Genomic DNA, 15,759 nt, shown 5'->3' with positions numbered 1-15,759 from the left:
TGCCTCAAACAAACCAATAGATACAGATAAGGTCCAGGAAGAAGCACATGCGAAACGCGCGTCGGGGCTGTAAGGTTCAGCGTGCCACTCGGCAGAGTACATTGAGACAGACACTGAGCAGGTAATATGTACGGGGCACGGGATATGCTATCATTTTAATGTTTGATACTCACACCAATTAGCGTGAACCATGGAGTATATTGAGGTCTGAATGATCCACGGCTTAGGCTCTGCGCTTTGCACTTTAAGGAGCGCACTAAATTATGTGCATCTCTGAACAGCGTTTCCTGCCTACTATTTGTATGATCATAACCCTGATCAAATTATAATGTGTCCTGTTCTAGCTGACCTTATCTGTATCTGTTGGTTTGTTTGAGGCACCGTATTTAATGTTTGTGTGTATATATGTATTTTACTTATTTGTAATAAAAATTTCTAGTTTTATATATTGGTGTTACACTTCTTTAAATACCCAGTTTATTTTACGGTGGTATTGATATGTTCTAGTCTTTGTTGTTGTTGTATACCTATATGAAGTGCAGCTAGGATATTTTTGGACAATTCTTGAATTAGTACCATGAAAATGCTATCCAATCTGCAGGCACCATGTTATAGAGCAGGGGGAGATGAGCAGATTGATATATATTTTTGTGAGAAAATTTTCAGTATAACTTGTCTTTTAATCATTTAATCCTCTGCTCTATGACCACCCACTGGACCGAAAATCCCAGAAAGAGCTTAAGGTTAAATGAATAAATCACAGGTTATATTGAATTTCAGTTTATTGTTTGTCAGTGTCCTATAGTGACACCAAATGAGTGTCAAATGTCGCAAAACAGCCCAGGAAATAAAAATGAATTCCAGGTGCTGTCTTCCAGGTGCAAAAATTTAAGAGGTGTCTGACAGGATATCAGGACTCTTCAGACCTACAGACGACCACCCATTCCTGCTAATACATTTGGGGACAAATGACACCGCAAGAAAGGACCTGGAAAGCATCTGCAGTGACTTTGAAAACTTAGGTAAGAACTGGGAGAACAGGTGGTCTTCTCTTCCATTCTCCCAGTGGATGGCCATGGAACAAGGAGGTGGAATAAGATTCTGCAGGTGAACAACTGGCTACGTCGTTGGTGCCATAAGCAAGGATTTGGATTTCTGGATCACAGTGTGAATTACCTATATGATGGACTGCTTGCTAGAGATGGGGTGCACCTTACGAAGACTGGAAAACATGTATTTGGAAGTCGCCTTGCTACACATCAGGAGAGCTTTAAACTAGAACAATGTGGGAAGAGATGCAAAAGGCCAGAAAAAGCCATACACCTGACAAATACTATTGAGAATTCTGCAATTAGAAGTGGAAAGGAAGAACAAAGACAAAAAATCTTAATAATAAAAATATTGGAGGAAGAAAAACCAATCACAAACTAAAATGTTTCTATACAAATGCACAAAGCATGGGCAACAAACAAGGAGAATTGGAACTACTAACACAGGAGAAGAAATATGATGTCATTGGAATTACTGAAACTTGGTGGGACGATACACATGATTGGAATGCACGGTAAGACGGATACAACTTATTTGCAAGAAACAGACTTGATAAACGAGGAGAAGGTGTCGCATTGTATGTTATAAAAGTGTATATCTGCACAGAGATTGAAGCTTCAGAGAGTTCTGTGGAAACTGTTTGGGTAAGAATACAAGGAGAGAACAATGGAAAGGACAACATTGTAGGAATTTACTACAGGCCGCCTGTGCAAGCTGAAGATATGGATGAACTCTTTATGCATCAAATGGCCAAGTTCTCAAAAAAATATGACATAGTGGTCATGGGAGATTTCAACTATCCAGCCATTTGTTGGGAATCTCTCTCAGGCAAAACTAACAGGTCAAGCAAATTCTTATCCTCTCTTGCTGACAACTTTATCTTCCAAAAGATAGGGGAGAAAATAAGGGGATCTGCTACCTTGGATCGAATCCTTATAAACAGGAAGGAAATGGTTGAGGAGGTAAGAGTAGCTGGGACCCAAGGAGGTAGCAGCCTTGCTATTTTAGAATTTTGGATAACTAAAGGAGGAAGACCTCTGAAGACTCAGACTTCAAGGTCAGATTTCAGAAAGGTAGAATTTAAGGGACTCAGAAAGAGAATTGGAGGGATCCAATGGCTGGATATCCTTAACCCATTATCTACCAATGTCCTTTTTTGGGAAACCTAATCTTTTGCTTCTAGCAACTAAGATTTTATAATTTTTATAATTAGGTCCAATTTTTTTTGTGTTGTGTTTGTTAAATTAATGTTTTCAAAATAGGAAATCATGTAATTGTCATTTTTAATTGAATATTAGGACGCCCTTTTCTGAAGAATCAGTAAAATGAAAATTTCTAATTTGGCAAGTAATGAGTTAAGGACAAAAATGTCCAGGAAAGATGGTAAATCTTGAAAAATTAGATTATCAAAGCACAATCATTAACAATTCCAAAAAGAGGGAAGAAGAATACGAAGCATTTAAGGAAACAAGGATGGATGAACACAGAACTTAAACACATGCTAAAAAGGAAGAAAGAAATGTTTATCAAATGGAAAGAGGGAGGCATATCTAAAGAAGAATATAATGCAGTCTGCAGAACCTACAGGTCACGAATCAGATTAGATAAAGCTGACAATGAATTAAGGCTTGCAAGAGATGTCAAAAGCAATAAAAAAGGATTTGGGGGATATGTCAAAAGTAAAAGAAAAGTCAAAGATGCTATAGGATTTTTACAGGATGAAAATGATGAAATGGTAAGAAAGGATGTTAAGAAGGCCAAACTTCTAAATTCCTATTTTGAATCTGTTTTCTCTCAGAAAGGAAATGTAACATCAACTGATCTTCACTGTCCTATTAAAGGAATAGAAGAATCCAGAATATCTATAAACAGATGGTGAGAAAATACTTAGCTAACATAAATGAATTCAAGTCTCCAGGTCCAGATAAATTATACCCCAGAGTACTGAAGGAGATAGCAGAAGAAATTTTTGAACCAATCTCCATAATCTTTGAAAATTCTTGGAGAACAGGAGAAGTCACAGAAGGCTGGAGAAGAGCAAATGTTGTTCCTATCTTCAAAAAGGGGAAGAAGGTGGACCCAGGGAACTATAGGCCGATGACTGACTTCTATACCATGAAAATCTTTGAACAAATTATTAAACAACATGTACTGTATGTAAGTAACTGGATAAGAATGAAGTGATTAACCAGAGTCAGCATGAGTTTGTAACTAATAAGTCATGTCAGACTAACTTCATTTCCTTCTGTGACAGAATCACTGACTGGGTGGATCAGGGAAATGCTGTAGATATAGTATATCTTGACTTCAGCAAAGCATCTGACAAAGTATCTCACACCATCCTTATTGAAAAAATGACTAAGTATGGATAGGACAAGGCAACTGTTAGGTGGATTCATAACTGGCTTACTGATCGTACCCAAAGAGTGGTCGTAAATGGCTGCACATCCAGTTGAAATAATGTCTCAAGTGGGGTACCACAGGCTTCTGACCTGGGCCCTGCATTGTTCAACATCTTTTTCAATGATTTTTAGATGAAGGAATTGAGGGTACACTGATTAAATTTGCTGATGACACCAAGCTAGGAGGGATAGCTAATACTAGAGAAGAGAGAGAGAGAGAGAGAGAGAGAGAGAGGATTCAAAAAGGTATAAATAAAATAGAGCAGTGGGGCATCAACTCTCAGAATGGGTTTTAACAAGAAAAAATGCAAAATACTACATCTGGGCAATAAAAATGAAAAAAGCATATACAGAATGGGAGGAATAGGGCTAAGCAACAGCACATGTGAAAAAGACTTGGGTATACTAATAGTTCATGAGTTAACAGTGTGATGCAGCAGCAAAAAAGGCAAATGCAATTCTGGGATGTATTAACAGAAGCATACAGTCTAGATCACGCAAAGCCATTATTACCCTCTACTCCTCTTTGGTCAGACCTCATCTGGAATACTGTGTCCAGTTTTGGGCACCACATTTTAAAAAAGACATCAACAAACTGGAGCAAGTTCAGAGAAGAGCGACCAGAATGGTGACCAGTCTGCAAACCATGTCCTATGAGGAACGGTTACAGGATTTGGGAATGTTTAGCTTGCAAAAAAGAGGAGACTTAATAGCGGTCTACAAATATCTCAAGGGCTGTCACATTGTAGAAGGATCATCTTTTTTCTCATATGCACAAGGAAAGACTAGAAGCAAGGGGATGAAATTGAATGGGAGACACAGACAAGATATTAGAAAAAACTTTTTGACAGTTAGGGTGATCAATGAGTGGAAAAGGCTGCCACGAGAGGTGGTAAGTTCTCCTTCAATGGAAGTCTTCAAACAGAGGCTGGACAGACATCTGTCTGGGATGATTTACTGAATCCTGCTTTGAGCAGGGGGTTGGACCAGATGACCCAGGAGGTCCCTTCCAACTCTACCTTTCTATGATTATATGAATTTGTCAAGATTCAAAATTTGTGCATGGCTGCATCTAACGGCAGATTGGGACATTTGGTGTTTTGTTAGTTAAGCACAAGACCACATCCTCAGCGAGCAGTCACTGTTACTTCAAATAAGTGGGCTCCCATGGAAATTCTGCATACTGTTCCATTTACAATACTGATGTGTTCATATGTCACAAATGGACCCACTGCAACTCTTCTTGCAAATCCTGTAAACACATATTATACTGCTAATGTCAGCCATGTCAGTATCATAAAATATTAGATACAAGTTTATATTAATACCATGCCTCTAAGTTTTCCTTTCAGTGGATATCTTTCAAAGAAAACCATTTAAAATTTGGCAATCAGCCATGTATATGCCATCTTTAGCCTCCATCAACTAGCTGGTTGCAGACAGAAGCGGATTTAAGAATATATTGCCAGCTACTATATTGTATAGTGGGATATGCCCCTCTATTATGGCCATACTGTTTGCAAAAGATACTAAAGGAGTTTGTCATCATGAGACAATCCCTAATCCCTTTACTCTGCTAAAATGACAAGTAATTTGTGTAATGACAGCAAATATTTTTTAGCACTATATGGACTACATGGGATGCTTATTTGGCATACAACAATTTAGTTTACACATTAGAAATAATTGTTCAACTATAACAACAAATGGATCTTCACCAACTTACTGCGTAAAATTAATTTTCCAAATAAGCTTTGATCTCGTTCATGTGTGTTGCAATTCCAGCGATGATGTCGAAACTGATGCTGACACTCCGCTGTCCACTCACTCACCCCTACGCCAATAACATGCATGATTTCAGGATAGCGCTGACACAGTTGCCTCTGCCGAGTTACTAAACCAGGTACATTATTGCACATTACTCGGGATGAAGCAGAAGAGGAACCAACTGCCCCCATGTACCTGCCCAAAGAAAGAAAAAAAAAAGTATCAAATAATTAAATAATTGCATTGTTAAATATAAGGATAGACAAGACCTCTCTTGTGTCATCAATTCACACAAACTTAAAGGGGTTTTACCAAAAGCAAATGTAGTTTCAATCAATAGATTTTGGAATAAAAATAAGTTCCACAATTGGATGTGTAAAAAATGTTCCTGTGCTGAGATAATCTTATAAATGTGCCCTGCTTTGTACTGCGTAATGGCTGTGTCTGACTGTGCAGGGACATGGTCTGATCATACCACAGCTCATGGCCAGCGGAGGACGCAAAAGAATATACAGACAGGACAGTATGGGATAACAGCTAATTCTTTTTTTGAGGTAAAATCTGCTGCAATCCTATGCTATCCTGACTGTATACTCGTTTGCTTCCTCCACAGCCCAGGAGCTGTGGTATGATCAGACCATGTTCCTGCACGGTCAGAGACAACCATTACACAGTACACAGCAGGGGCACATTTATAAGATTATTTTGGCACAGGAAAAAATTTTATTAACACAATCAATTGTGGAACTAATTTTTATTCCAGGATCTATCTATTAAAATGTACTTTGTTCATGGGAAAAACCCCTTTAAAGTGTTGCCTGTAAAAGCCCACTTATACTTTGGAAGGTGAGCAACACTGACTATGTCTCATCTACAAATACCTATCAGGACATGTGTTAAAGTAGATATTGTGCATATATCATGCATGTGTCCTATTGAGATGAATAGGGCGGTTAGACAATACCTGTTGATTGTGCACGAGTTTGTTAGGATTAATAGTTCTACATGTTCATACGTTGGTCTCTCAAGTGACAATATTAAATGGATGAAAAAAAAAAAAAATGCACAACCAAATATAACAGCAACTAGGGTGCTACAAGAACCGATAATGATCATAAAGAGGGATAAAAAAGCAGTACAGAAAATGTGCACACAAAGATACACATCAATAATTTTTATTAAACACCATATTACTCCATGATTAAACATAATTAGAAACATGACCACCTTATAGACATATATACGCTACTATACAACAATTACATATGATGAAAAAAATAAGAGTACAATGTGTAATATTGCATAGATTATAATTAGTGATGGGAGAAACCGAACGCTAAAGTTAGGGTCCGTACCAGACACCTAGTGTCCGTGCACGGACTCTGAACATGGACTCCGAATACGGACTTCTCACCGAACTCCGTGTTATTGTTTGGGTTCGGCAGCCCAAACAAAGCTTGTTGAAAATCTGCAGCGCATCCACTCAACAAGCTTTTCCGGTGTGGGCACTTCTGGCAGTATCACATCAAGTATCGGAATGGCTGTGATTGGACAGCACACCATGTGAAAAAAAATAATAAAAAAAGACTTGGAGTCCCACGTATTTTTGATAACAAGTGCAGGTAAACCAAACAGTTGTGGGCTGCAGCTCTCAGCTGTCTGCTTTATCTTGTCTAGCTATCAAAAGTAGAGAGAACCCCATGTTGTATTTTCAAATTATTTAAATAAATAATAATAAAAATATGAAGTGGGGTCGCCTCCATTTTTGATAACCAGCCAAGGTAAAGGGGCTGGGAAGGTTCATAGTTATTGGGTCTTTACCAACCTAAAAATAGCAACCTGCTTCACCCCAGAAAAAGCTCATCCATTAGATGAGCCAATTCTGGCTCTTTGCCTGACTCTTCCCATTTGCCCTGGTGCATTGGCAAGTGGGGTAATATTTTGGGGTTGATGTCAGCTGTGTAATGTCCGTTGACATCAAGCCCAGAGGTCAGTAATGGGGCAGAGTCTATCATACACCCCTATTACTAACAGGTAAGTGAATAGTTAAAAAAATACAAACACAAATGAAAAATACTTTATTTGAATAAACACTTCCTTGTTTACCAATTTATTAATTAAAAATAAATACAGTAAGTTCCGATGGCAATCCAACAGTGTAATGCTCCACGACGTCCATCGAATACTATGGAGTCTTGTTCTGAGAACGTTCTCAGAAAGAGACTTCATAGTTCACTCCTGTTCTGCAGCAAGCATGGAAATTCTCACGCTCGTACCTGCTGCTATCTGTCAGTAACCCTTTTGAACATCTTTCTAAGAACTTTCTCAGAATGAGGCTCAATAGGATTATTTGTGGTCAGAGGCAGGCACAAGAGTGAGAATTTCTGTGCTTGCTGCTGAACGGGAGTGTACTATGAAGTCTCATTCTGAGAAGTTTCTCAGAACGAGATTCCATAGGAGTCAATGGATGTCGTGGGACAATACACTCTTGGATTACTGTCGGAACTTCATGAATTTATTTTTAATGAATAAATTAGTAAACGAGTGGGGGAGTCTTTATTCCTAATTGGATTATTGTTGGGAGCTTCGTGGGACCATTTTTAATAATAAATTGGTGAAGGATTGAGTGTGAGGGAGTATTTACTCAAATAAAGTATTTATTTCCTGTGCTTGTATTTTATTTTATGTTCTTAACTATTCAATTACTGGATTAGTAATGGGGGTGTCTGACAGATGCCGCCCCATTGCTTACCTCTGGGCTCGATGTCAGCGGACATTATACAGCTGACATCAGCCCCAAAATATTACCCCATTTGCCAACGCACTAGGGCAAGCGGGAAGAGCAGGGCAAACTGCCAGAATTGGCGCATCTACTGTATGCTCCTTTTCTGGGGCAACTGTGGGCTGCTATTGTTAAGGTGTGAAGGGCCCAATAACCATGGACCTTTCCAGTCTGAGAATAATAGCCCCCGGCTGTCTGCTTTACCTTGTCTGGTTATCAAAAATGATGGGGGATCCCCAGCTATTTTTTAAAATTATTTATTTAAATAACTAAAAAAAAACAGTGTGGGGGGGCGTATTTTTGATAACCAGCCAAGATAAAGCAGACAGCTGAGAGCTGCAGCCCACAGCTGTCTGCTTTACCTTGCTGGTCATCAAAAATAGGAGGGACCCCACATCATTTTTTATTTGCCTCATCCACTTTATTTTTTTTATTCCATTTTTTTTTCAGAAACCACATTTGTTTGCAGGGCACTTGTCCTGATCTCACACACATTTTGCTTCCTGTTGCTGCCCCCTAGTGGTTACTATGAACATTTAACAGCCATTTGACAGCCTGAAGTTGGGTCTCCATTGATTTAAATAGCCTTTGGGTCCATGGTCAAATTCGTGTCAGGTCCAGGTCATCCAGCTGGACCCGAACTTCCGCGGGTCCACCTATCACTAATTATAATCAATAACAGGCACATGTTATAAGAACCATAGTGCCAAAGTAGAAATCAATGGGAGAACCCATTAATATTAATTGGCTCTTAGACAACTATAGTAAGTTGAACACATTGTAACTTGAGGTGGTAACTCTATAATAAATTAGTAATTGGTTACAAATGAAGAAATAATGAAGATCAATTTGAACAACAGCAACACAGAAATAAACAAGGCTTCTTGAGTTTACACATAACTCTTACATATGTTCAACTTTTTAGGACATTTTCATTTTCACTGATTTATAAAGTTCAACTAGTTTTACTTGTATATCAATTTCTGGCTCGCTGGCAGCTTTTTTGAGTTCTCCATGCAACAGTAGGAAACACATTTCAGCCTCCATGAAATGCAACGCTCCAAAAACTAAGACACATTGTCCTGATTCATCAAAGTGTTTACGCCAGATTTTCCATGATTCTGGAGTTAAACACTTTCAAACTTTTTGCAAAACAGGAGGTTACCTAAAAATCTTGCAACTTTTGGCATTTATACACCAGTTTTGGCTAGCTCCGCCAAAATGGTTAGCGTTGGGGTGAAAAGTGACGTAGCGACTATCAAACGTCTCATTCATGATGAGCTGTATCATACCTTACACCATAAATCTTTCTCTAGTCCCAGACTGGAATAAGATGTGCGATGAGGCGCATGCCACTTTTAAGAAATGGCTGATTCATTAAGAGGAGTGCACCATTTAATGAATCAGTCACCTCTGACTCCAGTATGTTCCCTTATCAAGACTGATGTGAACAACATTCTAGATGAATTGGGCCATTCAATATACACAGACAAAAATTACAATCACACAAGATTCAGGGATGGATACATAGCCCTAATTGCCCTAGCAGTCTATGTATCAACCATAATGTGCAGTGGTATATAAAAGTTTGGGCACCCCTGGTGAAAATTACTGTTGTTGTGAACAATTAAGCAAATTGAAGATTAAATGACCTCTGAAAAGCCTAAAGTTAAAAATGACACATTTCCTTTGTATTTTAGGCAAAGAAAATACTGTCATTTTTTTTTTTTTTTCATTTTAAAAATTACAAAAAGGAAAATGGGTCAATGCAAAAGTTTGGGCACTGTTGGAGGTTTGTGTGCTCAGATAACTTTGACAAAGGCTTCAGACCTTAATTTGCTTGTTAGGGTTATGGTTTGTTCACTATCATCATTAGGAAAGGCCAGGTGATACAAATTTCCCAGCTTTATAAAAACCCAGCCTCCTCTAACCTTGTGGCAAAAAAACATCTGCCATGAGTTCTTCTAAGCAGCTGCCTAGTACTCTGAAAATGAAAATAATGGAGACCCACAAAGCAAGAGAAGCCTATAAGAAGATAGCAAAGAGTTTGCATATTGCCATTTCATTAGTCCAAAATGTTATAAAGAAATGGCAGCTAACAGGAACAGTGGAGGTCAAGATAAGATCTGGAAGATCAAGCAACATTTCAGTGACAGCTCCTCATAGGATTTCTAAAAAAACAAATCAGAACCCCAGCTTGACTGCAAAAAACCTTCAGAAAGATTTAGCAGACTCCGGAATTATAATACATTGTTCTACTGTTCAGAGACATATGCACAAATATGGACTTCATAGAAGACTCATCAGAAGAAAACCTCTCCTGGGTCTTCATCATAACATTCAGCATCAGAAGAATGCAAAAGATCAGCTAAACAAGTCTGATGCATTTTGGAAACAAGTCCTGTGGACCGATGAGGTTAAAATACAACTGTTTGGCCACAATGATCAAAGGTACAGTATGTGTGGAGAAAAACGGACACAGAATGTCAGGAACATTATATTTCTCCAACCATTAAGCAACGGGGTGGATCAATCATGCTGTGGGGTTGTGTTGCAGCCAATAATACCAAAACGAAAACACCAGCGCACTACTTAATGTATAAATCCAGTTTGGAGGGGTGCAGAAGAGTGGTAATGTGACATGGCAAAACAAAGAAGAGAAGGAACCACTCCAAAATACTGCACACCACTATACAATATAAGCGCATAAAAAGGCAAACTTTTATTGATACAACAATAATAAAAACATCTGAAAAAATCCCACAATCCCCAAGATGATCCCGCCAGGAAATGGTGGTCAAAAAAAGTGCATGTCCTTAATAAATGTTTTATAACAATACAGAATACAATACAAAAATGGTCATATATCACATGGGTCTTTCCCCACGCTGATCCCTGCCTTCCTGGTATTTTCTCTCCCGGTGGCAGCGCTCCATTGCCTTGGGTTTCCTACATGGCTGTGCCTAGGATCTTTATAGACACCGTTCGCATGTGGTATCTGTGGTTATAGATTTTGGTATTACGCTCAATTGCATATGGTTTGGTATAGTCATGGTGATTGTGTCACATGTTGTGGCAGAATATGCACGAGTGCCACTTCTTCTATACCACAGGCATATTGACATTGTTCTGGCATACAGGTACACACTACATTGTGCTTTGGTACAGCATTGGCTACTCAGCCATCTGGACGGGACCTTCTCCACCCTGGGTACAAATGTGCATTGCCTATATTTCTAACCCCGGGGGGCTTATCGGTGATCTGTGGATTTAAGAGGTCATGTGATGTATGGTTATTTTCGCATTGAATCCTGTTTTACTGTAAGACATTTATTTACGTAAGAGGTCATGTGATATATGGCCATTTTGGTATTGTATTCTGTATTGTTATAAAACATTTATTAAGGACATGCACTTTTTTTGACCACCATTTCCTGACGGGATCATCTTGGGGATTGTGGGATTTTTTTTAGATGTTTTTATTATTGTTGTATCAATAAAAGTTTGCCTTTTTATACGCTTATATTGTATAGTGGTGTGCAGTATTTTGGAGTGGTTCCTTCTCTTCTTTGTTTTGCCGTGTTGCAGCCAATGACACAGGGAACATTCTATGGATAGAAGGAAGAATGGATTCAATTAAATTTCAACAAAATTCTTAATGTAGACATAATACCTACTGCAAAAAGCTGAAGTTGAAAAGAGGATGACTTCTACAAATGCATAATGATCCTAAACACACGTCAAAATTCACATTAGACTACCTCAAAAGGTGCAAGCTGAAGGTTTTACAATGGCCCTCACAGTCCCTTGATCTGGGCTAGACCTTAAAATAGTGCATGCAAGACTACTCAGGAGTATCGCAAAACTGGATTTTTTTTTTCCAAGGAATATGTGATGAAATTTCCTCAAACAAGAATTAAACAACTCTTGGCTGGCAACAAAAACATTTACAAGCTGTGTTACTTTCAAAAGGGTTCCTACTAGGTACAAACTTTTGCATTGGCCCATTTTTTAAAACATTTAAAAGATGAAAATCTATATATATGAGGCATCGTGATTACTCGCTAATCCCGCCCCCTGCACAGTAGCTCCGCCCCCACCACATCACCACACACAATCCCGCCCCCACCACATTACCACACACAATCCCGCCCCCACCACATTACCACACACAATCCCGCCCCCCCACCACATTACCACACATAATCCCGCCCCCCAACACATCACCACACATAATCCCGCCCCCACCACATTACCACACATAATCCCGCCCCCACATCACCACACACAATCCAGCCCCCCACCACATCACTACACACAATCCCACCCCACCACATTACCACACACAATCCCGCCCCAACCCATTACCACACACAATCCCGCCCCCACCACATTACCACACATAATCCGGCCCCCCACCACATCACCACACATAATCTCGCCCCCCCACATTACCACACGAGGCTCCGTCCGCACACATTACCACACGAGGCTCCGTCCGCACACATTACCACACGAGGCTCCGTCCCCACACATTACCACACGAGGCTCCGTCCCCATACATTACCACAGGAGGCTCCGTCCCCCCACATTACCACACGAGGCTCCGTCCCCCCACATTACCACACGAGGCTCCGTCCCCCCACATTACCACACGAGGCTCCGTCCCCACACATTACCACACGAGGCTCCATCCCCCACATTACCACACGAGGCTCAGTCCCCACACATTACCACACGAAGCTCCGTCTACACACATTACCACACGAGGCTCCGTTCCCCACATTACAACATGAGGCTCCGTCCCCACACATTACCACATGAGGCTTCGTCCCCACACATTACCACACGAGGCTCTGTCCCCACACATTACCACACGAGGCTCCGTCCCCACACATTACCACACGAGGCTCCGTCCCAACACATTACCACACGAGGCTCGTCCCCACACATTACCACACGAGGCTCCGTTCCCCACATTACAACATGAGGCTCCGTCCCCCACATTACCACACGAGGCTCAGTCCCCACACATTACCACACGAGGCTCAGTCCCCACACATTACCACACGAGGCTCCGTCCCCGCACATTACCACATGAGGCTCCTGAGCGTGCCGAGCGTTAGCTGGCTAGAAACAGCTAGTATATATTATTTGCCTAAAATACAAAGGAAATGTGTCATCTTTAACTTTAGGCCTTTTAGAGATAATTTCATCTTCAACTTGCTTAACTATTCACAATAACATTAATTTTCACCAGGGATGCCCAAACTTTTACATGCCACTACATATTTCAACATTTGAAGCATGCAAACCTTTGACAAGACAAATTTGTATGATTTAAATTATTATTATTATTATTACTAGAGATGAGCATTTCTGACAAGATTCAATTTCCCTGAATTGCGCAAATTTTACTTGCAATTTCAGTTTACAGAAAAATTACAGAATTTTAATCTGTGAGTTCAAGGAAGACCCCAGGGCATAGACGTAGAAAAAAAACCAACTAATACTCACTTCACCACCACACACCTCTGTTGCTCAATGTAACCCATTCTGGCCTCACTGCAACTTCTTATCACCACGCAACGTGCTCTTGAGCCCCTGTATATTACCTCCACATACATTACATGCTCCTCAGCCCATGTACAGTTATGTGCAAAATAATAACAGTCTAACATCACTAATGTGTTTAATTACTGATCTTGGCAGAAAAGATCATACAACATGGGAAAAAATTCATGACTAGGTGTAAGCAACTAATGGGCATCCAACAGAATCAACAGTCGTGTCATTCACGCTGCTAATTGGGTGTAATTAACTCATTTAATAAAGGGGATGTTCTAAGTAATAGCAGTGTGGAGTTAATTTAGTGAAGTTATTCATGCTGTGAAGAAACAGCTGTCAATCATGCCCCTTATTTAAAGGAGGGCAGCAAATGTTGTACTTGCTGGTTTTGCACTTGCTCAGTGAGTACAATGGGTAATTCCAGGCATTGTACCGGAGGAGAAAGAACTTTAATCAATAAATTGATTGGAGGGGAAAATATATAAAGAAGTGCAGAAAATAACTGGCTATTCAGCTAAAAAGATTTTCAATGCTTTAAAATGGCAAACAAAATCCAAAACACATGGTAGGAAAATAAATACTACCATCTCCATAGATCATAGAATCAAGAGAATGGCAGAGAAGCATTCAATGACCGAAGTCGCGGTGATCACATTAACCCCTTAACCCCCAAGAGTGGTTTGCACGTTAATGACAGGGCCAATTTTTACAATTCTGACCACTGTCTCTTTATGAGGTTATAACTCTGGAACGCTTCAACGAATCCTGATGATTCTTTCTGACATTGTTTTCTCATGACATTTTGTACTTCATGATAGTGGTAAAATTTCTTTGATATTACCTGCGTTTATTCGTGAAAAAAATGGAAAATTGGCAAAAATTTTGAAAATTTTGCAATTTTCCAACTTTTAATTTTTATGCCCTTAAATCACAGAGATATGTCACACAAAATACTTAATAAGTAACATTTCCCACATGTCTACTTTACATCAGCACAATTTTGGAACCACATTTTTTTTTTGTTAGGGAGTTATAAGGGTTAAAAGCTGACCAGCAATTTCTCATTTTTACAACACCCTTTTTGTTTAGGGATCACATCACATTTGAAGTCACTTTGAGGGGTTTATATGATGGGTATTTTCTAAGTGTGACACCATTCTAAAAACTGCACCCCTCAAGGTGCTCAAAACCACATTCAAAAAATGAACATTTAACTTTTTTTCACAAAAAATTTACTTCAGCTACAATTTGTTCTATTTTACCAAGGGTAACAGGAGAAATTGGACACCAAAAGTTGTTGTGCAATTTGTCCTGAGTACGCTAATACCCTATATGTGGGGGTAAACCACTGTTTGGGCACATGGCAGAGCTCGGAAGGGAAGGAGCGCCATTTGACTTTTCAATGCAGAATTGCCTAAACATTGAAACCCCCCACAAGTGACACCATTTTGGAAAGTAGACCCCCTAAGGAACTTATCTAGATTTGTGGTGAGCACTTTGACCCACCAAGTGCTTCACAGAAGTTTATAATGTAGAGCCGTAAAAATAAAAAAAAATAATTTTTTCACAAAAATGATTTTTTCACCCCCCAATTTTTTATTTTCCCAAGGGTAACAGAAGAAATTGGACCCCAAAAGTTGTTGTGCAATTTGTCCTGAGTACGCTGATACCCCATATGTTAGGGTAAACTCCTGTTTGGGCGCATGGGAGAGCTTGGAAGGGAAGGAGCACTGTTTTACTTTTTCAATGCAGAATTGGCTGGAATTGAGATCGGACGCCATGTCACGTTTGGAGAGCCCCTGGTGTGCCTAAACAGTGTAAATTCCCCAATTCTAATCCCAACCACACCCCTAAACCCAACACACCCCTAACCCTAATCCCAACCATAACCCTTACCACACCCCTAACCCTAGTCCCAACCCTAATACCAATCGTAAATGTAATCCAAACCCTAACTTTAGCCCCATCCTCAACCCTAACTTTAGCCCCAACCCTAACTTTAACCCCATCCCTAACCCTAACTTTAGCCCCAGCCCTAACTTTAGCCCCAACACTAACACTAACTTTAGCCCCAACCCTAACTGTAGCCCTAACCCTAACTTTAGCCCCAACCCTAACCCTAACTTTAGCCCCAACGCTAAATTTAGCCTCATCCCTAACCCTAACTTTAGTCCCAACCCTAACTTTAGC

General features: G+C 39.8%; 1 protein-coding gene across 1 annotated transcript in view; it reads right to left on the bottom strand.

Annotated features, from left to right (window-relative positions):
• WNT2 (Wnt family member 2) overlaps positions 1 to 15,759 on the bottom strand; it is a 157,785-nt gene that overhangs the window by 107,262 nt on the left and 34,764 nt on the right. The window contains exon 2 of the mRNA XM_077265008.1: positions 5,179 to 5,414. Within this exon, the coding sequence (XP_077121123.1) occupies positions 5,179 to 5,414 (236 nt within the window). The remainder of the gene's footprint in view (positions 1 to 5,178; positions 5,415 to 15,759) is intronic.

Source organism: Ranitomeya variabilis, chromosome 5, assembly GCF_051348905.1.
Source record: "Ranitomeya variabilis isolate aRanVar5 chromosome 5, aRanVar5.hap1, whole genome shotgun sequence".
Taxonomy (NCBI): domain Eukaryota; kingdom Metazoa; phylum Chordata; class Amphibia; order Anura; family Dendrobatidae; genus Ranitomeya; species Ranitomeya variabilis.
The sequence above is the reverse complement of the archived record's forward strand: the minus strand, read 5'-3'. Positions and strand labels throughout refer to the sequence as shown.